We start from the raw sequence: 27,785 nt of genomic DNA, 5'->3' as shown, positions 1-27,785 counted from the left end.
TATTATTTACCTTGCATGATTGAGTCGCGAAGTTCTAGAATATATCGTCGAAAATAAAACAACACCCTCCGTGAACATTCATTTATTGCTTTGTGAGTGAAACCTCAAACTTACAAAAAAATTAAGCAATATTTTGTACTAATGTACCACTCCACATGACTGTACATACTAACGTGTATATTATAGAATAACATTTGCATTATATACAATTTAAGATGAGAAAAAACAATAAAAAATAATTGAAAACATTCCGAGTATTTATAAATAAATAAAAAAAACAGAATATATTAATATTTCTTGTGTAACTATCGGTCGAAATTACCAAACAGTACCCAGCATCATTAATGATTATCAATTTCAATAATGATATTGATTTACAAAAATGACTTCTATATTTAGAAATACGATAGTATTTAAGTGTTTTGGAAATAAGACGCGATAGTTACACATAATTTTTCAGCGCCAATACTTTAAACTCAAGACACAAAGTCCAAAAAAGAAAATCAGTTTTTAATTGGCTCTTTAGCCTACCCTGTTTCAAGCCGAAACATCTATCGTTCAAACAGGAGCCGTGCACTAAAACTTGACACAAAAACAAATAATTTAAATACTACATATTACGTGGAATGTAGCAATAAGCACACTTTTTAAAGTAGAATTAGAAAATATAGTTCTGTAGACAGAATTTTCAAGCAAGACTTATAAAACGCGTGTTATATTTTATATTTTCAGTTGTATGGTGGGTCTCAGCTGTCATTTACAAAAATCTTTGACAAGCGTCACTAGTAGTAAGAAACTGGGCAGTCTGACCACTTGTCTTATCGAGAGGTATAACCCAGGTAAAGTGGGTCTTGGAGGTCAGATAGGCAGTCGATCCATGTAAATGGTATTCAGCTGCATCTAGTGAGACTGGAAGCTGACTTCAACATTGTAGGAAGAAAGGTTACGCTGAATGATTGCTATACACGGTATATAACACATACGCATGGTTAGCTATCATACAAAGACACTTACTTCAATTACAATAAGAACGTTGAGATGACTTAAGAAAAGGTCACTACTAAATGTTCATGAATCGCTTGAAAATTCTGCACAGAATAATACATAATAATTATTTTAAATGAATGTCACTATAGTTTATTATATGTCCAAATTGTGCTAAACTTTGTGTGAAATTCAACATAAGCTGAATTATTTTGGCACCATTCATATTGGTTACTACTATAAAAAGCATCATAATTAGTTGTTAATAAACTAGTGAAGTGAAACAAAATCTAGCAGAATTTGGTACTTATACAATACTCTAATCACGAAACTACAGTTACTATATAGATTTGCACACTGCTATTTTTATTTTAGACGTAAAATTACCCACATTATAATTAAAGTTATTGTGAAACACGAATTATTTTCAAACAAGACATATTTTTTATATTATTCTTAATTTGCATTTCACAAAAACAATATATTAACTATAATTTTTAAAATCCAAATATTTTTATTACATCAATCTGTCTACATAATGAAGGAATGCTAATCACTGAAAACCTTAACACAATGTATCATTCCTATTTTATTTAAAAAAATCCTTAATGTAATACTGGACTTCATTTATCTACTTAAAATTATTTCACTTTTACTATTTTACAAGAGATACAAAAATGTCTTTCATCCGTAAATACTTAATTACTAGACATAATTAACTAGACAATTGAAGAAATAATAAATAATGCCTACTATTTGATCAATATGACATTTTCTTTCATTCATCAGAGCTGTAATTTTTGTTAATCTATTACATAAAATTCCAGTTTACATATACTAACAATAGTTTAAATTTTAAAATTGTCTAGTTAATTAAGTTACCGGCTAAATACAAAGCATAATAAAAATTGAAATAAAAATAAATAATAAACATTATCTACCTCGGACTAGGTAAAACTGAACTTATTACAAAATAACATGTGATATTTTCAAAATAATGTTAGGAACAGCACCAAAAAGTATTATTTATTTGGAATTTGTTAATCACATCAAATAAATTTGGTATTTTTTTTATAATTTTAATGTTTTTTTTTGTGTCTTATTTTGTATTTTTGAACCTTATTCATAAGCTCTTTACATGAATGACGTTAATTTAACTTTTTAAATTGTCTTTGATGGAGTATTTCTTATATAATTTTATGATTAAGCAACATTATTTTAACAGCATTGTTTTTTTAATTGTCAGGCTGTTTAGTGCAGCTGTATATACCATTAAGCTTAATTGTAAAATACATATTATCTTTTGTTTAATGCCCTTTCTGACACTTTTTAAATTCTATGACCAAAGTTTATATTTGATTAGCTACATTTTAATTATGTTACTAATAAACGTCGTATACGCTCTGATTAGTTATAGTGTTTGGTCACTTTTAAGCAATTTTGAATATGTATATGAGTTTAAAAGACAAAGCACTGTATAACTAATCAGACCTTACACAAGATTTATAAGTAAGACTGTATTTTGCTATTATTTTCATCAACCAAACAAGTAAAGGAGTCTACAATTTTGTTGCTATAGTTCTATCCACACAGAATCAATTTAAAATAAAATAAACTAAATACCCTCACTCCATATTACTTGTTACCAAAGACATTACGGATTATTGAGCACCTAACTAAATCTACTCACTCATTAAACTATAGTCGACTATTAGCACACTTTAGTCGACTAATTTATACTATGATCGACTAATCGTCGTTATGCACTCACTGTGCGATGTTATAAACTATTTTATGTACATTATCTTAAGGCAAGATACATTTGGTCGGGCGATAGCTGTTTTTAAACGACTGTTAGACATGTAGATGAAAAGTTAATTTTATATACTATTTTTTTGAGATTTTAGATATCTTAGTAACGCCCTTCTGCCTTTCGACATAAAGATGATTTTACTAACTATTCGTAACTGCCTGACCATAATTATTACATAATCAAAAATTCAATAATTTATAGCATTTTTACATACAAGTTTCACAATTTCTAAATTCTCAGATATTTTTCGAGATAATTACAATACAGCTAGTTATTGCGAACTACGTTTACTTACCATTTTCATTGATCTTTGGTAAGGTCTATTTTTTAGAAATGCGTTTCGACCAAGTAAAATTTAAACGACTTTCGCTAGAGATGTGACTCGCCATAGCGAATATCGCTTAGATTTTAATATAGTTTTTAGAGGGTATTTTCTGGTAGACAATTAGCTATAATTGGAAAGATAATTATAGGGGTGCCTAACACGATTTGTTAAAGTTATATATAACGATTGAAACAGCATTATATTTTTGTATTTGTTGCTAATATACATAGCAGATAGATATAACTAGTGCTATATTATATAAGTTGTTTATTCACCCCTATATGAACTATATAAGTGCATGTTTAATGTTCTATTTTGTAATTATCACTTTAAGGAGTCCATTGGCTCACACGCCGGGCGTTGATGTTCGCAGCACAAAATAACGATGATTGTTTCAACTTGCTTGAATTTCATGACAATAGAAACGTATTCATAAAGTATTTTACTTTCAATCGGTAATTTAAATGAAAGTAAATAAAGTCTTATTAATAAAAGTGTTGAAAGCTCGAATAATTAATTCATGTGTTCTTCAATCGAGGTTTGAATTCGTGAGTGTGAAAAACCAAACATGGATTAACTACTCCGAGCCTATATCACGTTTATCAACAGACAGAAAGTGACTTTAATGGACAGTTTCACGGCTCATAGGCAAGTGCTAGATAACCTATTTGATAGATAAATTACCAATTGTTAAAATTCCACCTAATATGTTTATCTGTACTTACTTAGTAGCAGTAAAACTGGTTCGTAAAGTAATACTTGTTTAATGAATACGTTCCTAGAGCCACGCGAGTCCCGCAGCTCGGTTACTTGTAGTGCAGCAGACACAGCGCGGAGTGCGGGGCGCTGCGCGGCGCCGCGCGCTACCGCCGCCCGCGACCGCGCTCCGACCCGCGCCGCCGGGCTGAGGGGAACAGTCACGTGTTAAAACTTCCTTCCTCATTAAAAAATAGTAAAATATCACAAAATCAAGCTATGTATAAACATGACACAACTGAAAATTGCCTATGAATTTTCAAAGTTACGAGTGTATTTTAAATTAAAAAAACAATACACTATAACGGTAAAAGGAAACGTACTACATTGTATAATGCGCCGTTCAAGTACGGATTGTGAACTTAGTGTTCTCTCTAGAAATCCGTACTTGAACGGCGCAGTGACTACAAATCCTAAACACAAGATTAGGCAAAGGTCTCTTCTCAGAATGTGGGAGTCATTCTGGGAGGAGATCTTTGCCCAGCAGTGAGACAATAATGGGATCAGTTTGTATTGAAAAAACTAGCTTAATTATACATACCTAGAGCACCAATAGCGTCGGCCGGCGATCTTAGTCCCTATTCGCGCTTTTTGCCCTTCTTCTTACCGACGCGCTTGCTGTAATTCTGCGCCAGCGCATTCACGATCGACACTACGAAGTACACCACCATGGCGAGAACGAATTTCTCTAATAAACTGGATAATACAGAGCCTTGATTCTCTGTAGGAGCGGCCGAGTCGTTTTTGTGTAAACGCGCCTTTTGATTGCGAAGGAATTCTAGTAGCGGCGCTTCTAGCTTCGGCCCGATGTACGGTATCCTTTCTACCCACGAAAGGACTTGGCTGGAATTGAGAAATTGTTTGTTTTATTATAAAAATATTGTTATATTTAAAACACTTTTAACAGACATACGGCACTAAAGATGTCTACTGGTATTTGGTTTAATTTTAACTGTTATTTTTTAAAGTGATAACACTCATAATGTCAACTTCATGAAGTTCCTGAATAAATCCACTATGTTCATCGTTATGCAAGGGTTTACTTTTTTGACTGATGATAAAAATCTTTCAAAAATTTCAAAACTACTCGAATAAAGTTATTCAGTCTAGCACATTTTTATACGGTAAATCAGTCGAATTTTTTTCACTCCAATGGCAACAAAATAAATGCCTATTTGTCTCTATATAGTAAAAAGTATTAATACGTATACTAACCCGACAAGCGTCTCATTGAACGCGATAATAACAAACATCTTCTGTATATGCATCTTAATCACCGCCTTCCCCAGCACAGTGGCGCCGAAGAACGTCCAGAAAGGCACGAGGAAGTGGCCACAAGTCAGACCCGCCAGGTCAAACAGAGGGTTCGGTACCGAAGCACATGCTAGGATGCCGGCGAAACCGACGCGCTGAACTAGCTTTTGGACCATTTGTTTCATTCTGTAATTAGAAATTCTGGGGTTATATTTTGTAAAAGATGTCTTTTAGTTACAACTATTGTATTACTAATATTGCATCAAGCAATCGAGGCTTTAAGTTAGCTAATCAGTATTTTTTTTTTGTTAGTTAAGTGTAGAGTAAGTTATGTTTTTGCTCATGAGGACACAAACGCAGAAAAAATAAGTAAGTACAAGAATTAATCAACTTTAAACTAATTTATTTTTTTATTACTAGTATTAAAAGTAAACTAAGACAATATTTTCTCAATATCATCGTGCAATAATAAAATATGAAAACTGGTTTAATTGTACATTTCAAAAGTTTTTTTTAAACCTTTTACGTACACATCCGTATACGTATACGCATAAATTATGTGTATAAATTCTATACCAAATCATCAGAGAATTTTTTGAGTATTAGAGTTTATCACATACCTGCCGGTCCTCGAGTCATCTTTCTCAGCGAGTTCAGCGACCCCTCCGCCCGACAATCTGGCGGCCCTCGCCATGAAGTATGGCGGCAACTCTCCCAGGGCCGTACCGATACCCCACATCATAGACTCGATGCGAACCTTTGACATTATGTTCCAGATAGACACCGTGTTGTTAGGGTCTATCTCTGCTGGACATATTATGCTGAAATTAGAGAGAATATTGTTATTTTGGGATTTCGAAACTGTAGCAGTAAATTCTCCTACTTAGTTTGACGATAACAAGTGTATGTACTATCGAACAAACTGAATCATGACCCACCATGTGCTCATTTTCTAAAATACGTCCATATACACGTAGGTCGAAATTCGCTTGAACCTACGTTTCCTTGGTAATGAATTTGTTATCTGTCATTAATGCGTCAAATCTTTGTGCGTCCATTATAGGAAATAATGTAACTATAAAAATTAAAATAATATAGGGTAACCAATAGTTATTACCCGGTTAAGGAATTTATACACAATTATGGTCAATAGTATTCTAGTAGTACTCTATTATAAACGCAACTTAAATATTCTTTCTGAAGGATCATCAGTCATTTGTTTCAATAACTTTGGAAACATATACTTAAATAAATTACTAATAAAAAAAAACGACTTCTAAAAACACAGTAATTGTCCACCTAATTTTAAAACTTAACGAAAGAAGTAACCAGTATTCTAAAAGTGACATAGGTGTATTGCAATTAATTTGAACTGGTTACTTTAGAAATTAAAATAAACGTATTATTGCTTAACGTTGGCAATCACTGTATGCTGGGCAATGACTATAGTGGTTACCCTAATCGAAACGTTTCACAGATTTGTAAATGATTGCTGACGTGCTATTTGACATTTGACACAAATAGATTTTTTCGTCGTGAAAAGAGTTTAGACTATTTACATTCTACATTCAAATTAAGAGTGATTTATCGAAAACGTATCTACATACTGTAATAACAAAGGTCAAAGTTGTATGTAGTCGTAGATACTAGAGATGAAACGGATAGCAGTTTGGCCGGATACCGGATACCGGATATTCGGCCTACCACCTGGCCGGATAGCCGGATATCCGGCCGCCGAATATTCGGCGGACCTTAGCCGTTTGGTGCAGCGCACACACACTTGGCGTAGGCGACGTGCGAACGACCGGGTGGCCTCGGTTTGATTCGGGTCTTTTCGTTGATGAGCGAAGTTAACAATTCTTTCATTCATTGACTTATTGTGTCGATTGCAGTGCAGACACGTGCGTGACTTTAGGTTATTTTTTCATTGTGCTATTGTTATTTGAAAATTTCAAGTTCTTAAGTCTTACTAAATAAAGTAAATAATTACTAAACAATTTTTTTTATCCAGACCTTTTTTTATTTCGGCCGGATGTCTATCCGGCCGAATAGTAGTTATCCGGTATTCGGCCGGATAGTATTAAAGCCGCCGGATAGGCCGGATACCGGATAGTTACCGGATATCCGTTTCATCTCTAGTAGATACATCATAACACAGTCGTATGCATGTTTAAAATGTCCTAAGTGCAACTTTGACGATAGAGACGAAATTCTTACTGTTTTGACGGTGTCAAGCGAATTATCGGCAAAATGGGTCATGATTCAGTTGGTTCGATAGTACTTAACCTAAATAAATGATTTGATTTTGATATTACTGTAGTGGAAATTGGTAATTTTGACATGTGTCAAATGTGTCAAACAAGAAGTCGACAAATTCTAAAGATATGATTTCTAAAACAGCAAATTTTGTCATATGTCAAAATGCCGCTACATTTTGACATATGACAAAATTTGCTGTTTTAGAAATCATATCTTTAGAATTTGTCGACTTCTTGTTTATTTGTTGTGTATTTAAAATATGCTACCATAGGTAAAACTAAAAAAAAATCAAGAGTTTCCTGTGCACTTTTAAAATTTATGTTTTTATATTATTGAATTGGCTTATTCACAGATATCCAGTTTACTTTTTTTGTTTTGGTTTATAAAATATTTACATTCTTAGTCACCACCGTATTCGTATTTAAAGGATATAAATTCTCAAGTTGACATTTTATAAAGTAAATGACAATCAATGTAATGTACTGACTCATTAGGGTAGGGCGGCTCGGGGAAGTTGAGCGCGCCGCACTCGTAGGCGGCGAGCGTGACGCGCGCGATGTGCGGGCCCAGGTACAGCAGGAACGTGTGCAGCCCCGTGCCCAGCCCCACCGAGCTGCACACGCCCAGCACCACCCACCAGCCCCACCACGCCAGCGTCGCCACCACCACCTGAGAACACAACACAAGATTATTTAGAAAAGTCACAACAAGATATTTAAAAATCTGTGGATAATCATGGTAAATAAATATAATTTGAAAACAACAAACCGAAAATCTAGATGTGAAATCTTAAAATACACTACGTTTATTCAAAAACGTTTGTTTTTTTTAAATCTCGCATAAGAATAGCTTTTGTGTCGCGGGGACTTTTAGAAACATACAAACAACGGACACAAAGTACAACCAGACCCGAAACAATTTTAGTGGATCACCCAAATAATTATTCCGTGTGGGAATCAAATCCATGACCTCCTGGCGCAATGGTAGCGGCGTAGCGTCCTTTACCACTGCGTCACAGAGGCAAAGTATGTTTGGTATCTTAAATGTTAAAAGTAGTTTCCCTCCCAACAGAAAGGATAAACAATGTATTAGTTGATAGATTTTGTGTTTACATACCTGTACATATGGTTGGTGTGGCCCACTGACGTAGTATGATACGACTGTGCTTAATATCGCTACAGTTATTGATAACGCTAGCAGCTTATACGCTAATAACCTGCAACAAAAACACAAATAAAATTAAATATATTATTGTTATTCACAGAAATTACAAGAGACACCTTTAAATCATCTACTTGGATGATATTTGTTTTTATGAATACAATTTAGGATTTTTCTGTGTTCTCTGAAACATTGTTTTCTTTAGAGACCCACAGGCACTTTAGTAGCCTAGTGAAACTCTTATAGCGGAGTCTTAATATAACATTATATTACATGGCTCAATGTCTAAGGGCCAGACCACAACAGTGCGTTTCGTCAAGCACCGTTTACGTCTACGACACTTGTCTATGAATCTTGCTTGCGATGAGACCTCACAACGCAGTGTTTTAGTTTCCTAACACGTTTTCTCTCTTCGGAAAGAGATCCTCTCTCAGCAATAGACCAGTTATTAATTATGTGCTTACCTCTGTAGTCCTGTAGAGATGAGTATGAACAGTTCCCTGAAGAAGTACTCGAGCGTGGTGAGCGGCCGCCGCCATAGCACCAGACTGTCCGTGTCCATTGGTATCACTTTACTCCTGCTGCAAATAATAACATAAAATATTATTACATGTCTGTTTATTTAAACTTATACACGGCTGCTTTTTGAGATTTCTTTTGGCAGTCAGTATCATGTCGCAGTTTTAAAGTCAGTTAGCCCGTAACCATGATCGGTGTAACTCGATCGAAACGTCGGGCAACAAATAAGGTACTTATCGTAACGTAATTAGGAATTTAGTATTATGTGTAGGTACTGTATATGTAATAGTCCCAGACATTTAAGAATAAATGATAAACCTTATAAATTCTATAAAAAATGCTCATCCAACTTAATCGACTTTTCAAGTCAGTCTAAACTTGGCTGAACACCACTTTTCTAAATGCCATCAGATTCCGAACAAAGTGATTATTCATTGCGATCAGACATCGATGATCATAAATAAATACTATCTAACTTTCACGATACCATCTATCTACGGCGCGCGGTTGTCAACGTTCATTACGGAGTTAAAAAACACATTTTACTTTATTGCTTAGCAGATTGGTCGATTAATAGAAAAAGTTGTGAGAAAATGTTATATATTGATGATAAAAAAGATCTTAAAAGTATGAGAGGGGTATTTTCTACTTTCAGGCTTGATTCACACATCGGTTTGACAATATTTATCGGATAACAAAACCGACTCGACTCACTTGTTCGGCTTGTGCCGATCGGGTTCATCTACACAAATTCGGTTTTGCTGCTCGGCTTAGCCGTTTAATGCCGAACCGAATAAGTGTGTTTTAAGGCTCAGTGGTTTTTTAAAGTCATATAAAAAAAACAATTTTCCTAGAGTGTGTTGTGTAGACCATACAAAGATAGGTAGTATCGTTTGAGACCGAACCTATTACACCGTGTGCAAAGATAATTGTATGGCGTAGAGGTTATTTACACTACACGCAACATAATTACTAAACAATGGAAGAAGACGTTACATACACATTTTACACATCAAACACCCATGCTCAAGTACAGTCAGCGTCAAAAATATGTATACAATGTCTCATTTTTAAAAGCATTATTCTCAATGAAAATAGTGAAATTATAAGTGTATATGAACTGCAAAGTAACTTTACAGTCATTAAGTACTGTGTGCCGACTAATAACATAAAATAAATTGATGGTTTTATACAAAAAAAGTACAACAGTTGAAACATAGTTTTGACGATGACTGTATCTACATGGTTTCTTTTTAGAAAGTTCCAAGATGGCCACTTAATCTCAAAATGCAGTACTTTCTATTATAATTACTGTATGTAATTTTAACTAGGTTAGATTAAGATCTTTGCTGGTTTTTTATCTAGATTTAAGTCCATCGTTGGTCTTAGGTTAATCTTAGAACTAGTTCTGAACCGGTTTGACTGGTTTTTATGTTAATTATGATAAAGAATCAATCAGTTTTAATCTCGGTATGTAAAATTTTATAAAATATTACTAAAAGATTATACATTGAATGACAGACTAAACTAATACGATAGATCGATACTCTTGAGGTCCTATTTTTAAGAAGTCTTTGATTGTGAAATAATATTGAAACTCGTATTAGAAAGGCGGGTATTCGGCGTACCCTAGTCCATTCTTAGGAGGTATTATATGCTAAGGCAAGTAAAGTTAATTCAGACCTAAGTCGTACAAGTATTTTTAAAACGCTAGTCAGGTACTCTTCCACTTAATTTTAAGTAACTCTATCTATCAAAATCTCCCTAAAATTATTTATTAGACATGTTACCTGATCTCTTTAGGATGTGGATGGTGCAATCCGTTGCGCGTGCGCTGCTCGGTATCGGCCTGTACCGCGGCCGCCAGCTTGTAGTACCCGAGACGGGCTAACTGCACACAAACAAACATACATTATATTAATATACATGTAAATAATAATAACATCAGTGCTTATAGTGCTAAAACGTATTTGAACGAATTTTGTCGTAGTAAAGTTGCTGTAAATAAAGTTAAAGTAGGTAACGTAAAAAGTCTAAATAACTTGCTAATAATCTAACGCTGCGTGTTTTACGTTCGGTTTAAAGTTTTAAACCCTAAATATCTATCAGATATAGAATATTGCTAGTTTATTCATACATTAGCTGTCAGTATATTTAGCTGATAAGTTATCTGACACCTATGTACTTACACTGTGAAACTGGGCTTACATCTCGGGTTAGTGACATAAAGTTTTCACTCCTTTAAAGTTTCTAAATCTATGCTAAGACAGTCTTTGTCTATTAATAAGGCATAAATTGTGCGTAGAGACCGTTCTTTAAACGCTCATAAACTAAATCTAATTAGGTGACACGTGTGTTGTCTAACACCGAGGAAATTCGCAAATACCATCTAATATTAAACGCGTAGGTGGGTTGTTTATTAAAACATATACGCACTTTATTTACGACATCATTACAAATACTCGTGCGTACTACGACTCAATTCGTACAAATACACATTCAATATAACTGGCCTACAACACAGAAATAAAGGTGCACAGCGAAAGTAAAAAAATAAATAATGAGGTTTTTTTTTAAATGAGGTACCTATTGCCATGTGAGGTTTTGGAGAGTACCCAGGGCTAGAGTTACGTACTCTACTAAAATGGAATAATCTCTCTCAGAATTTAAATCGATATTCTATTGGGATCTAGAGTGGTGTTTTGACATTTCTAGGTGATCTTAGGTTAATATTCAGTGAAAAATGGTGTATTTAGCTAGCATATTCGCTTAAAATTTCTGTACTCAACAAATCAAATACGACGAGTTTCTTGTCACAACTTTCACTGAAGATTAGTAGGTATGAGTGGTACCCATTTAGTCCCTTTCAAATTGTCTGTAAAGTCCAAAATAAGTCAGATCATATCTTCGGGTTTGGTAACCAGCTGACATGTAATTATTACAATAGTCACATTATAAAATATATTATTAGATCGCCCTTATTACCCGTCTGGCACAAGACACGGAACATAATATGCATGTGTTGTCTATTTCATAACTGATGTCATCTGCAATGATCAACTCGCTATAGAAGGAAATAATCCTTATAAACCGGTTTACTATTTTGCAAACTTTGATGATGTTTCCTAAGTTGATGATTGTTTGTACCCTATGGCTATAGAAGATACTAATTAAAAATGTATCCAGTCTTTCTTCGCATTCAAGTTACGAGCGTTTAAAATGTTTTAATAGTACGTTTTCCTCAATTGACACATATTGTCGAATGAACAGGTGAATTTCTTTATGAATGGGGACTTTTCCCGTAAATTGAGTAGAGGCAACGTCATATTATTATCTTTCGTGGTGGGGTTTTCACCGAACGATAAGCGGTACTAGTTTTCCAAACTTAGATTTTTACGTGGTACCCTACTGATAATCACGCCATATTTGTCTGTAAGTTTATTAACAACAAAACCCCAATTTATTTAAGAGAAGGATAGTTTATTTCCGAAGAAGGACTTAGGTAGGTATAAGAAAAAACTTAAAGTTTTCCTATTGAAATCGCACATCGACGAAGCGACGCAGATGACCAAGATTTTAATATAAGTTCTTTCGATGAAATAAAGTACACCATTTTATATTGGTCACAGAAGGGCTACAAAGAATAAAACGTACAATTTCGTGGTTGTAACTATTCAAGGGGCTTTTCTTAAACCTTTTGATTTTCCCTTTCGGGAATCCCGGTCATAACAATAGCGATAAATGATGATGGCAAGTCCGACCCTATTACAAGGGATCTCAAATAGCGAAATATAGGCAACAGTATATTTCTGACACTGAAATAATGAACATTTTTATATGGAATGGCTTTTGTAGATAGTCATGATCAGAGAAACTGCATACACGGGTATTGTACGAGGATGGTGATTTTAGGTTCTTTTTTTAGCATGACTTAAGGGGAAGGACAATAGAAAATACGCTTTCTCTCATGGGACGACCTCCGTCCCTAAGATCTGCTACTATTGGGTAGCAGGAGTAAAAGTTGGGTAGTTAAAGTTTATCTAAACAAGTACAGACAGTGGTTGAATCCAAAATAATTTACCGCTTTTTCCTTTCATTTAACTTAACTACCCTTCATTGTTATGTCTTGTTGATGACCGATACAATTTGGGCTGAGCACGAGTGATATTACTAACCTAATTTTAAACACGTGACATTAAACCAAATATGTTATCATATGTTTTTGAAATAGACATAGAATAGAGTATGTAAATATTTACGCACAACACGCTTGTTGATCAAAGAATTGGTAAACTAAATGACGTCTACTGTCTGAGAAACGAGGTGTTTAGTAAACAGACCATTAGCTAAATAGCTGCCTATATTACTAATGTGCTTACAGACTTTTTTACTACTTCCACAACGATATTGTCGGCTTAGAATAACGTAATTATTTCACAAAAAACACGTAAATCGTAGTCGTTTGGAAAACGTATGGGTTACGAAAAGTCGGATACAGGTATTTGCTTTACACGATATAAATCATGATGTATGAACTTCATTTAATAAGCATTAACAGTAAACTATACAAAATTAGCCCGGAATCAGTAAAACAAAACCGAAACTTGGAACATTTTACTGAATTTTAAAGATATTTTTGAGAAAACCCTCTATTACCCACGTAAAACTTCCCGAAGTAAAACAAAATTAGTCATTTTCTTCTTAATAAAGTTGAAACATCCGAACATTTACGATGTAATCTCATACATAACCAAAAAGTATTGCATTTAAATACGAATCGTGAGTAAAACATGTGCAAAGCTATTAAATTATTATGATTTATACTTAAAACCGGTTCAGTCTCGACTTGTGCAGCGATGCGGCGTATCATAGACATAATTAATATTTATTTCGTTTTTTATAAGACAATGTTATTGTGGACATTCAATCTTCATGTTAGATGCGACAATACGGTAAATTGCAGTAAGAAAATACAGACATACATTTTTAAAACGTCTTCTTTAACCCTAAAATACTATGGAAAAATGATACGTTATGTGTATCCGAAGCTTACAAATCTTTCAATTACTAAATATGATTATCACATCTAATCGGTATATTCCTAGTTCTCCCCTCTAGCAGTCCCCCGGGTGACAAATACCTACTCAGATCTGTTCCATCGCCTGATTAGCCCCTAATAATACTTATCATTTAAGTTTTGAGCTCAGCGTTTCATTTGTAAGTAACAATAAAGAGCTCAATTTATTTAAAAACAATGTATTTGGCTCAACGCCTTCCTAATCATTCTAATAATCCATTCCCTTTAATTCAAACATTACTCGTTCAGTATTAAAAATACCGGGAGTTCAAGACATATATTTGTTTAAATTCTTTCTCGCAGACATAATAATCTTCCGCGTTACGAGAAAAGCAACCTTATTACACGCATTACCGATCTGTAGACATTTTTTTATCGTCTGTTTCCCGAAGATGTGAAAGATGATTTTTTTTATAACTTTTACGGTGGCATTTTTAACTAGCATTTTTTAGCATATTAATATTGTAGTTTAGACATTTAAACGTACCTGCAACTCAATTATCTCTATTTTGAACCAAAAATTAAAAGTTTTAACGTCAAAAGAATTAGGTATATCAAAATTCGATTGAACCAAGTTCGATCTATTGAAAAGTGGATCTCTGTTCTTAGTCTTTTCGTCTAAGTTTTCGTTATTATCTGTCCGTAATAAGACAGCTACACTCGGATATTACCTACCTTTTAAGAATATTCTAAAATAAAAACCCGAGAATCAGAGTCAAAAGTCGTCATCAGATGTTTCTGCTTGGACTATTTGTTGTAGCGTTCATTCTGTCATGTTTATTCAACGCAATGAGATACAATACGCAAATAAGATAAGAATAGAACGTAAAATTGTAGACACGTGCTTCTGCTTTATCAAATAAAATCTAAATATTTGAGAACTTCAATAAAAATGTAGAGACACGTGTATAAACAAAATTAAGTTTTATTAGTTTTCCGCTGGAGTAAAAGACGCCCGGGATTTTTTTTATGAAGCGGAAGAACTTTGGAAAAAGTGGTGGAGAAAAATGAAAATTAGTACCGACCGCTTTAGTTAACGCAGTTCAAAAATGTAGAAGCTAGAAAGTTTTCGTATTTTAGGAAATTACTTTTCTTTTAATCCACAACAGTCCCAATACTCGTCAAGGCTCTACTCCCGAACGAGGTAGGGGTTAGCCCTAAGTATAAGTAAGTACAGCTACACCATGCTCTGACCAAGTGCGGGCAGGATAGACCATTAAAATGTGAAAAATTCGAGTGCCGACGCTGCTCCTCATAATCTAAACTTTAGTTAGCTACACGGATCTGTGTCTATATACTTTTTTTATTTTCTCGGTACATATTAATTAATTATAAAATATAGACACCAAAAGAACATCAACGCAGCTAAATTATCAATGCTATTTAAAATAAAAGACTAGTCATACCGAGTCGTAACTTTATAATTACACGACAATTTAAACATCAACCAGCGATTAAAGAGAACAAAGACTGTCTGCTTTTTTTTCTTAAAATAAAATCTTTATGAGTACAAGCGTTGGCATACGGAACTCATGCGCCCTTCAAGTCAATCAAAGTGATAACACAGTTACAATAAATGGTTCAAACAGACTAGATAATCAATGTTATATATGTACGTACCTATTTAAAATCCGCTGTTTAAAACACAATATTAAACCAAAAACCAATAAAAAAATCACATAAAAACTTATTTTATATAACTACAGCTGTGGATAACTTGTTTATTACGAAGTCGTGAGTGAAATGGCTGACATCACGGCAACGAAACGAATTTCACTTTCAACGGACACTCTCTCTCATTTCACTATCGTTTACACGGACATTGAAAGAACACAGACGAACAAATAAATTTAAACTCACGTAGCAACAAAACTATTTGGCACTAAGAGTTCATCATTATTTAAAATGTTACTTCGAATAATTTATCACGATTTACGAAAAAAAAATGTCAAATTTACGCGGTATTGCGCGAACACGTCTTCCGAATTTAAAAACTTTTTTTAATTTGAGTATGTGCGATCGCTGTGCCAGCTATGAAGAGACTGATTCAGCCTGATTGTAAACAATGGATCCTAATCTTTGTTACAAATTAGCAGTTATTTTAGTACATGGCAATAAAGTGAAGTGTTAAGATAAACATATTATTATGATGCGAAATAATTAATATTAATTTACTGGTATATAAAAGTAACTAATTAATTTCTTCTAAATTTTGCGTTCGTTTCAGAGATTAATGAACAGCTGACAAGTCCGTTGCCATAAGACAATCATATGGCGCGACTCCAAGTGTAATTTGCAAGCCAAATTGCGCTCTACCCTTTCGGCATAAACTCTTTGATTCCCAATCAGATAATATTACACTTCAACTTTTAATAACAAAGAAGGAGCACTTTACATTGAAAATAGTAATCAATGTAGGTATTAGCAATAATGGACTTTATACTGTGCAGGTTAAGGTTTAAAACAATGTAGTGGTATAATTTCCGGAAATAAATGCGGTGGCGTGATCATCGTACGCGCATATACGCGCTACTAGGCGCTTGCGCAGGTCCACTGACCCGTATTCGTGTATCGTTGATTATGATGATTGTTGTCACTCATACCGGTTTCACAATATCTAAGTCGGTCAAACGTGTACAATGTCAAATTGTGCATAAAAGTGTTGATTAGGTTTTTTTTACACGTTTCTGTTTATTCCGTACTTACTTTGCGTGTTTAATCGAACATTTAATAAAGTGCTTATTCATTTAGTTCAATTGCTATGTTTACGAAACTGCATTTTTGTTGTCAATTACATAGACAAGTTGATCGTCCGGAATAACTTACGTTTTAAAACACTAATATTTTTCGTCGTTCATGCATGACTCAATGAATTCACTCTCTAATATTTTAAAAACTATTTCCCCGTTTATTTCGGTTGTAGTACAATGTGTTTTATTGTTTCCGTCGTCAATTCAGTCATCAATTGAATAACTGACGTGGACTGCTCAGTACGAGGTCGCACTGTATCGCCTCTATGAATATTTAAATACAAGCTACGAAGCTGATTCAATCTTTAGTGAATATTACTAATCTCACTACAATGTTTTTATTGCACATCAAAACCAATACAGATTGTCTTGTGATCTCATTAGTTTTCCAATTTTTTTTAAAACAAGATTATAGCTTTTTCTTTGAAATTAGTATTTAAAACACCGGGCTGGTAGCTTCTTGAACTATTTCAATTAATTTCGCCAGGGACATTCAACTTTTAAAAATAAGAACGGGATCACTTTCAAGCCGTTCTAAAACCACAATTTTTATACAGAATTCAAGTCTATAAATTGTGGGTTAGAGGAATAACTATAGGGTGGAATAAGACACATCCGATATCAGCTAAATGTACAGCAGGACACAGAAATTCTGCCCTAGTCCTACGATTTGTCACAGGTCGTACGTAGTTATACCACAATTTTGAATAAGGAAATCTCATAGTGTATTTAAAAAAGAAGAAATCTTTAAAATCTCGCATACCTGAGAAGTCTTTAAGCGACATGAAGTCTGGCATCATGCAGAAGACCAGCTCAACTAACTTCTGTATCCAACCATATCGAGACCCGCGCTCTTCAGCTGGTTAAGTAAGACTATGACGAACCAACAAGCAATCAACGAAGGCGTGTTTAATTAGCTTATAATTTTAGATCAGGGACTCAGGTATACCGTGAAAAAGGCAGCTGGACTGTGAAACGATGAGGCTTGAATGTCACGGAGCATCGGTATGATGGATCATACAGATGAATAAATAGAACGAGTATAGCTCCCCTAAGCACAGATTATAAAATCTTTTTCTTTTTTCTGTCTTATGGTCAGTGGTCAACCTAGTGTCAAAAATGTTTAAGCCGCCGGAAGGTCTGACGTGGCTTAACGACTGTTATCATAGTACCTAGATAACAAACGGGACCGAGTTTTACGTGCACCCGAAGCACGGAGACGCCCTGTTCAAGTACCACTAATCGGTCACCCATCTATAGAATGACTGCGCCAAGATTTGCTTTACTCTCAGATCGTTTACCGGCCGGTAAGCGCAACTGGCTATGGGCGCCTCCAACCCGCCGCCTACCGGTACTCTCTTAATTCTATCGTAAAAGAGCGATAACTTAAGATACTCCATAATTATTATTTTTAACCGATAACTTGCATCGTTTAGACTCTCATATAAATCAATATAAAAGTTAAAAAAAACTACGATATCATCTATACTTATAATAAATCTGTAGAGAGGTCAATTCTGTACATTGAATATATTTAAAAAAAAACCAATGGGGGATGTTTAGTAACGGATACTGATACCGAATCTGCAATTTATAATTTTCTTTTCTGTCTGTCTGTCTGTCTGTCCTCCGTCTGTATGTGACGCTATCACGTAAAAACTACCGGATAGAATGCACTGAAATTTGGTATATGCATAGATTAAGTAGTGGAGCAGTTTCTAGGATACTTTTTATAGCATAAAATTTCAAAAAAATTTAGAAAATTGAAAAATATACGTAGAAATCGTTTGAACCTGCGTTTCCCTATAGAGACCATAGATGGCGTTACAATCCATTTCACAACATTCGCATAAAGTTAACGCGGCGCCTGCCGTATCGATACCTGTTGTTCGCACCAACCAATAGATGGCGTTATAGCTCGCAACAAAGCATGTTTTTTCTAATTAATTTGTTTTGATGGCTTTATTGTAAAAAAATACCTTTGAAACATGCTATACATTTATAAGATTTTTAAACATAAATGTTGTATGATATATTACACAAAAATGTTGGTTTACGTGGGTCCGGTGCGGTCGGGATATCCTAGATGGCAACCGAGTAATTTCGTTTGTTGTTCGCCGCAACTAACAGATGGCGTTGTTGTTCGAAACACATGACCAAATTAATTGGTTGCATTAAGGAAATAAATTGTATAGCTATGAAACAGACTACTTGGTAAGTTTTAAAAAATAAACAACGGATGATATATAAAAAATAATTACGGGTTACGCGGTTTCGGACGTATCATCGCAAGTAAACATTATTACGCGTGTGAAGAGCTCCGGCGCAGATAGATCTGTCTGTACCTATTATAATATTCTGAATCCAGACGGGTAAGCAATGGTCAGTCTATAATAAGGTATTATATTTTACACTGTAAACTGGTACGGATACAGACGAGAGCGGAAAAGAAGGTAACCACAGGAAATCAGGCCTGCCTGAGCCTGTGTCACATTGTGTGCCCTTCGGGTCCCTTTCGTATATAACCATTAGATGACAAAAGAGTTGTTAGCATTTTTATGTGTATCGAGTGCTTCGCAATTCGCGTGCTCAAACGAATAAGCAACAGTACGAAATTCACGCGAGCGGAGCCGCACGGGTCAGCTAGTATTAAATAAATAGCTTTGTAAATCCCAGACAGATTAAATCATAATCACGGTGTTCTTGACCTCAGCAAAACACCGTATCTGGTCTTTGAACTCTATTCATTATCTTTCATCGTGATTTTACTGACAGTTTTTATTTAATGATTGCCAGAAGTAGATTTAAAACATTATATATTTTAGTTTTTTTTTATAAATAATTACCAGTGAAGTAATTTCTGGCCTGAAATTATTATTTTTTATCTCTCAGTACCTACAGCAAATAATTTTAGCATTTAATTATATAATTGGCAACATCGATGCCTTCTTTGCACCATAAAGCATCGTAGTGGAATAAAGAATATACATGAAAAGAGGAACAATAACCGCTTTTTTACCTTAAATCTATCTCATATCAATAAAAATGAATCTTTGAAACGTATGTACGCACATAACTTTAGAACAACTTCACTAAGTTCGATAATTCTTTTTTAATATGTTTGTAACTATCAGGACAAGATTTGTATGGGATCGCCGGTTTAATAGTCCCTCGGTAATTAAATCAATCGTATAACATTTTGCTATAATACTCGGACGAAGACGGGTTGCGCCTCTAGTAAGTAATAATTTTGGATATAACATAACTTTGGACACAAATATTTAAAATCTTTAGTCAACAATCAATACCTAAGCATCATATTTCCCTCCAGTGTCGGTTAATCCAGACCTTCTATTAATAGGTCATTCAGACATTCAAAGTGTTTCAAGTCAATAACTTCGAAACCAATCAATTTTGAGTAAACAGTGTGTTTAGGACGTTTGTTCGTAATTACTTGAGCGATATTAGGTCATTAAGATTGTGGTATCACTGTTGTATTCATCAATGAATCACGTATTAGTAAGCTGATTACTAAGTAACGATTCTTCGTAAATGACTTTTGTTTAATGTATTTATCTAACACATACGTGGCTCAAAGTTGAGGTTAACTAGTAACTGATCCTCTAATAAATTGGAATTGGGTATTTAAGAATTTAAATCTTATTCAATTACCATGAAATGTTGCATGAAGATAGATTAAGATTCGGAAGATATTAATTTTCATAAATTATTGTTTGGATTTATCCAAAACTTTACGCGACCCGAGGCACGCGGGTCAGGTCAAATGAAAATTATTTCTTGAGCAGTCTAAATAAGTGTTGATCCCTAGGGAAGTAAGCTTTAAAAACTCTGGTTACTGGCCCAGAGAATACCAATTTTAAGGTCCTTTTGCCCTAGACTAGACAATCAGGTCCGACTTAATTGAAAACCAACGCTGGGGACTCGCCTAGCGAATGGTGAACTAGATTCTCATTTATGCAGTTGAGAGAAACATGTCCCATTTAAAGGTAACTACTTAGTTATTTTTATTATTATGGGTAATCATCACCATGGTTGGCACACTTCTCGAAAACGAGGCCTAATTTATTACACGCTTGTCAAAAAAACTGGAGCAAAACGTTATGGATATCTTGGCATAGACAAGTACTGCTGTCACTCAAAATTATTTTACGCGGGAAAACTAACACCAACGTAACATCAAACGTTCTATTTTCAAACAACTAATCGACCGCTATAAATTCGTATCGTATCGAATCGAAATAACATCACTTACGATCGATAAAAACGCCTGAAATGTGTTTACGTTTTTTAAATGAGACGGGATTACAGCAATATAAAGTGAATTGAGTAGCGGAAATGATTTGATCGATTTGAACACTTATTTAAATATTATTGAAAAAGATTTATAGTTTTATTAACTGTCGGGAATGTAGACCGTAGTGTTAGATTATTGGAAGACGCAATACCACGTAATAACATGAAAGATAACATTGAATCGGCTAAGCAGACGGGTTAAAAAAAATAACACATTTGTGGGGCTTTGCAACCAGGCCTTTCAGACACCTTTTAAATACTTAAATCATTATTACTAGTCTTTTAGGACCACTTTAAAAAAGACGTTTTAGAAGGTACGACAAACAGAACTTTTACGAAGGCAACGCTCTAAGCTATCGAAGTCTTTCTAAAAATAGTTGCACTATCAATCAACATAATCTCTAATTTAATCGCAAGAACCCTTTAACCTAAGTATCGTTCGAAACAATAAAACAATAGTAAATTAAATTACTTTCACGGTCAGTCGATGTTTGATGCTATACATATAATCACGTGATTGCATAAGGTCATCCGAACCCGAGCACGAACAAACGATCATAACGATTGTTTATCGATGCATCGTTTACTCGTGTATCGATGGTATCGAGTATTCGCTGTATCGATTCATCGATTGTGTTTATGTTAAATGTTTATCAGCGTAAGAAATTGGCGTTGTTGCTACTTGGTAATATGCAACGCGATTAAATTCAATTTGAAAGTTATTTAGTACTGTTTTTTACTAAGTACCTACCTACCAATTTAATTAAAATATTAAGTAGGTATGCCCTTCAGCTTCGCGAATCGCGATTCGGCTTAATTGTTCATAGTCATAGTGTCCTAGTAAATCCCTGTAGCCCAGTTTTATTGAGTAGGTATAGGTAGGTACAGTCAGCGTCTTATATAAAGTGACAGATAACATATCCAGTTATAAAGGGACTCCTAAAGTGATCAATAATAATAATACAACCTAAGTCATCTAATTATGTAAGTCATTCATCTTGCACAATGATATCGGAACATGGACATCGTCAAATATATGAGTTCGTTCAAAGTGCCATAATCATAGTAACAAACACGGCGCCAATGGTTTCTAAGCATCCAAAGTATTCAAAAATATGGAACACTACATGAAAATGAACTCTATCGCTGAATATTTAAGGTACCTTTTGAAATTTAAAAACAAAATGAATGAGATAAAGCATTGGTTGTTCCTTTCATTATGAACGTGACGTCATTGGCATGTGTTTTGTTTATTCTATCCTCAATTTTATCATATTTTCATGATTTATAATTCGCGTTAGATATCAAAGAGTAATTAATACTAATTTGCATAAATACTCGAAAGATTTCATAGATAATGTACATCATTGTTTACATATCAATGTCATGTGTCATTCATATAAATGCAAATAAATTAATATAATAAAGTAATTATTACAATTTAATTGGAAAAACATGGCCTCATTTCGAATTAATGATGGAATGAAACACAAAATCATTCACTTGCAACAAGAAGGTGTTTCTGTAACAGACATTGCGAACGAACTTGGAATATCCGTAAGTTGACTTCTCTTTATATTGTATGTTATTTTATTTTTTTGTATTTTGTACTGCATAAATTCTTTCATGTTATAATAATTCAGTTTCTTTCTTACAGAGGAACACAGTTTATCGATGGACGGATAGATGGAATACAGAGGGTGTTCTCCGTTACCATGTAACAACTGGTCGTCCACGCCGGACAAACACTGATCAAGATACGCGAATAGTGCAGAAAGCTCGAAGCGATCGTTTTTTAAACACGCGTAATTTGGCATTTGAGTTTCAAGTATCACAGACCACATTAAGGAGACGATTACACGAGAAAGGTTTACATAATAGAATACCCGCCAAGAAACCTGCACTTACGCCGAGGCACAAAGCACAAAGATTAGAGTTCGCACGACGTTATTTAGATTTTAATTTTGAAAATGTCGTTTTTGTAGACGAAAAAGTATTTTGTTCTACTGCTCGTGGTCGTCTATCTTTATGGAGGTTAAACAACACCAGATACGAAGAAAGAAATGTGTTACCTGGTAACAGGAGTGGACGTATCACACTCGGATTCTGGGGTTGGATGTCCCAAAGCGGTCCGGGAGAATTAGTCGAGGTTGGCGGCAGACTTAATGGCCAAAGATATAAAGATATCCTTAATGATGTTTTGTTGCCCACGGCCCGAGTATTTTATCCAAACGAAAGAATCCGTTTCATACAGGACAACAGTTCTGTTCATAATTCCAGGGTAGTATCAAATTATTTAAATGAAACAAGAGATTTGGAACGAATAATTTTTCCTGCACGTAGTCCTGACTTAAACCCAATAGAAAACTTGTGGGGTAAAATGATTCAACTATGGGATAATACTACGATAAGAAGTACGGAAAACTTGAGGAGACACGTTGAAAATGTATGGGAGTCGTTAAGGGGAGACAGATTTTGTTTTAACGCAGTGCAATCCATGCGTCAGCGACTTAGCGATGTTATTATTGCTGAAGGTGGATATACACGTTTTTGATATTTTTTTGTTATATATTTTAAGATAATAAACAACCATTTCAATTGAAGTAAAACCTTGTTATTTTACGAGTTATTATTTTGACCTGGAATTATGTGATGATACGTAGAATGCAGGAAGAGTTTAAATCACATACATTTAGAAGAAGGCTGTTTAGGTCTCATCGAATCGAATTATGTGATTGATACGTAGAGTGCAGGAAGAGTTCAAATCACTTAGGTACATTTTTAGAAGGTTGTTTAGGTCTCATCTCTTATTTTAGGATCGTGGGTAATTGGCGAGCATAATTTAGCTTTTAAGTCAAATAGACATTAAAAAAAATACTTATTAAACAAGTAAGATTCCCGGGATACGACCCGGTGACCTTACGTACGGCGGACACTCTAATGCCCAGACACCAATCAGACATGCATAGTGACATAGTTCATTTTCATGTACCTAATGTTTGTTCCATATTTTTGAATACTTTGGATGCTTAGAAACCATTGGCGCCGTGTTTGTTACTATGATTATGGCACTTTGAACGAACTCATATATTTGACGATGTCCATGTTCTGATATCATTGTGCAAGATGAATGACTTACATAATTAGATGACTTTGGTTGTATTATTATTATTGATCACTTTAGGAGTCCCTTTATAACTGGATATGTTATCTGTCACTTTATATAAGAAGCTGACTGTACATACAATGACCCTCTCAAATTAAGTATAAAGATATTTTACACAGGTACACAAATAAACTAAATCCGCGCTCTTTTTATCAACAAGAGCCGGCAAAAAACAACCATATTTGTTACACGTTCACTTAAAAAAGCATACAAAAGTTCCCTAATTGAATCGTATAAAAGTCGTGATTGTGTACAAATTGCATGTATAAAATCATTTATCTGTCGACATAGCAACAGGATACAGAGGGACACAGGGATTACGCATATCAATGTAGCGGCAATCGCGAATCGCATGACAACCGGAATGGCGGCTCAACGACTCAATTTAAAACTGACTCCGATTCATGTTATAATAATACGAAACACTACATATTAAAAAAGAAATTCCACCGCGTAAATCTGTCTGTCTGATTGCAATAAACTCAAAAACTATTGAACAGATTGTCGTATGGTTTTCACTGCAGATTCTTAAGAATGGTGAAATAGATTATTTGATTATTTGAAATGTAACTAATGAAAGTTTTGTGTTACTAAAATAGGCTAAAATATGATGATGATTTAAGTTGAAGATGTCGAAAAAATAATAACCTGATAGGGCTTAGATTTCGAGTAAAATAATGTCTACCGAATACGCTATTATCTGAAATACCTACTTAACTTTAAGTTAGTACTTATTACACTTACTTTATTTAGTTGCCTAGTAATCATTTTATTATAGAACGGATGACTAGAATGTGTTTTTAAATGTCAGAGCGTGTAATAAATGTCAATATACTCTTTTGGTTGACCTATGAATCTTATGATTAATGATGCTATTATAGTTGCTGTAGACTGCGTATTATGATTAAGAACTTTAGTTTTTAGAAGTACGTAGTGTACAAGATGTAGTGATTGCCCAATAAATATTTATCGAGAGACAACTTTGACGGTAATCGTAGGAAAAGAATCGATCAAATCTTTAGTTAGAAAATGGATTACATTTGTAACTATTTTACAGACAATTATATTGGTGATTAATTAGTTTAGCATATTATCGATATAATTAAGATACAAGATGATAAATTAATGTAAACATTGTAAGGAACTAATCTACCTATTTCTAAAGTATCGATAGTGCCGCGGTTGCCAATGGTAGCTAGCCAACGAATCAGCTGTTGTCTTATTTACATCAAAACAATAGTGATTATTCCGGTATCCGGGTACCTACTCACAAGCGTAAACGAACGGATTAATATCGAAGTACAAAGTTTGTGTAAAACTTGTAGTAATATTTTGATATTTTCATCTTACGGAAGTACGCACGGTCCCTTCGTAAGAATGTGTATGGTCGGTATAGCTGACGGTACTGGATTGTGACGTCATATTAGAGTCCGATTTTTTTCCCAAGCTATGGATCCTTCCTTAACTAAGTCATACAGGTTTATATTTTTTTCTTCCGTAATTTCTTATGAGTTCTCGATTTTGTAAAATAAAAGAATTTTATTCAGTGAGACAAATATTGACAAATTATTAAGGACATACAAAAATGCATGCCTCAATTAACCTTAAGTAAAAACTTGTTATCACAGTTATGATGAATGATTAAAAATATTTATATCAATAAAATCTGTAAACTTATTTAAATCAAAATGTTGTTCAACTTAAATTATAACATAAATTGTGATGTGCTATTCACGTTACAACATTGAATTATTAAAACAAAATACACACTAGCCGTGAAAAGAGTGCAACATAAATTTGTAAAACGCTCAAATAAACTTGAAAGCAACATAATGATGCAATAATTAAAATTGTTACTAATTTATTATATATATTCACAACTATCATACATAATTAGTGCAGTAATATTTTGAAATCAACTTCGAGAGCAAAACACTGATCACATCACTATTCAACTACAAAAAAAAAAATAAAGCATCACAGTACGGCCGGCGAAAAAAAAAGTAAAATAAAGCACAGACACAAACTCAAACAGCTTTATACCAGCTCGTTTTTGTTGCCAGTAGCCCGTTGACCCCGTTTCCTGCATTCTGCTCGAAGCTGTTCCTTACTCATGGCCGCTAATGCCTCAGGGCTAAGGTTCTGACGTGTTCTTCCATTGTCAGAGACTGAATTCTGACGCGGTATTACCACAGAGTTGGCATTATTGCGGGCACGTCTTGTACCCGCCATTTTCAATAATTACAAATATCCTTGTCTAATTATATTTTTGTGTTGTGTCTTCTATATTTAAATGTTATCCTTTGTCTTCTTGCCTTGCAGAATTGTGGAAAATTGTTGATGTAATAAATACATGTTGTATCGTAAATATATATAATAAATTAGTTATACTGTTACACATGTAAATAAGAAAATGTATATTTCATACTACCAAGAGACATTATAAATAATAAATTAAACATCAATTAGATACAGAAAAATATTTCATAAATTCATTTGAAATAAATTTAAACACCATAAACAAATGAAAGAATGTATAAAAATAAATTAAAGCTAGACCATGTAAAGCTGACTTTGAACCGTGACACAATTACCTAATTAATTTATTCCATTCATGAGGAAGATGTAATTAAATGATAAGATAACAGATGCACTATGTTTGATTGCACTATTAATAGTTTATTTCAAATTATACATAATTTTATGAAATAAAAAGTATAGTAAAGTATGAAATGAATGTGAAAACGCAAATGTCACCAATTAAATTCAAATGTATGATAAATTTCCGCGTAAATATTTGCATGAGATCGCGAAAATTACCCTCCTCACATTGTTATTGATTATTTAAGTTCACTCAAGCGTATCATATTTGTATCATGAAACACATTGATTCCGTACATGGAGGTTCCTAGCGTTATAAAAATAAAAAAGCCACTTTCAGCCCCTAATAAATAAAGCATAAATTTTAACATAGGTATCGGAAAAATGATTAGGAATAGTCAGCAGAAATTATAGGTAACATCTAACCTAACATAACATTTAAAATTGTAAACAAAAAAAATACTCACATTCGTTATAATTCAAGAACAGTTCAGGGAATAATCCTCAGTCTTTATTTCATTTATTTTATGTTTATTCAATTGGAATTAAATTATTTTAGCGCACAATACCTATCCGTGAAAAGCAAATTGTTGAAGTTTGAAAAATTGTTGCCTGTTTTTGAACTTGGGCCGCTACTAAATGATGTGGAAACCTTTAGCAATATACGGTGTTTTGTCGATTTAGTTTTAAATTGTAGGGTTTATTCGATGTAGAGACAAACATTGAGTTTTAATATTTAAGTGAGTACCTTTTCCTTCTGTTAGAAATACTGTTGAATTCAGGTTATCAAATATCTACTACAAAGG

The 27,785-nt window shown here is 34.0% G+C and overlaps 1 protein-coding gene across 1 annotated transcript; it reads right to left on the bottom strand.

The window, feature by feature from the left end:
- Positions 1 to 67: 67 nt before the first annotated feature.
- Positions 68 to 27,576, bottom strand: Tango5 (Transport and Golgi organization 5). The gene is made up of 10 exons (XM_076128162.1): positions 27,447 to 27,576; positions 26,422 to 26,693; positions 10,862 to 10,962; positions 9,017 to 9,133; positions 8,508 to 8,607; positions 7,879 to 8,060; positions 5,753 to 5,953; positions 5,094 to 5,318; positions 4,420 to 4,721; positions 68 to 4,026 (listed from the first exon to the last, which is right to left on the bottom strand). The coding sequence occupies exons 2-9, from the start codon at positions 26,608 to 26,610 to the stop codon at positions 4,457 to 4,459; spliced, it is 1,380 nt and encodes a 459-aa protein (XP_075984277.1). The 5' UTR covers positions 26,611 to 26,693; positions 27,447 to 27,576; the 3' UTR covers positions 68 to 4,026; positions 4,420 to 4,456.
- Positions 27,577 to 27,785: the final 209 nt, after the last annotated feature.

The sequence above is a fragment of the Anticarsia gemmatalis genome, chromosome 20 (assembly GCF_050436995.1).
Source record: "Anticarsia gemmatalis isolate Benzon Research Colony breed Stoneville strain chromosome 20, ilAntGemm2 primary, whole genome shotgun sequence".
Lineage (NCBI taxonomy): Eukaryota > Metazoa > Arthropoda > Insecta > Lepidoptera > Erebidae > Anticarsia > Anticarsia gemmatalis.
This window is presented reverse-complemented; position numbering and strand designations above follow the sequence as displayed.

What these genes read in the sequence shown, in the direction of transcription:
- Tango5 (XM_076128162.1), bottom strand. Translation starts at nt 26,610, where the DNA reads ATGGCGGGTACAAGACGTGCCCGCAATAATGCCAACTCTGTGGTAATA. An exon ending in CTGGCAACAAAAACGAGCTG is followed by an intron (nt 10,963 to 26,421) that starts GTATAAAGCTGT and finishes GTTTGTGTGCAG; the next exon opens with TTAGCCCGTCTCGGGTACTA. An exon ending in ATCTCTACAGGACTACAGAG is followed by an intron (nt 8,608 to 9,016) that starts GTAAGCACATAA and finishes TTTTTGTTGCAG; the next exon opens with GTTATTAGCGTATAAGCTGC.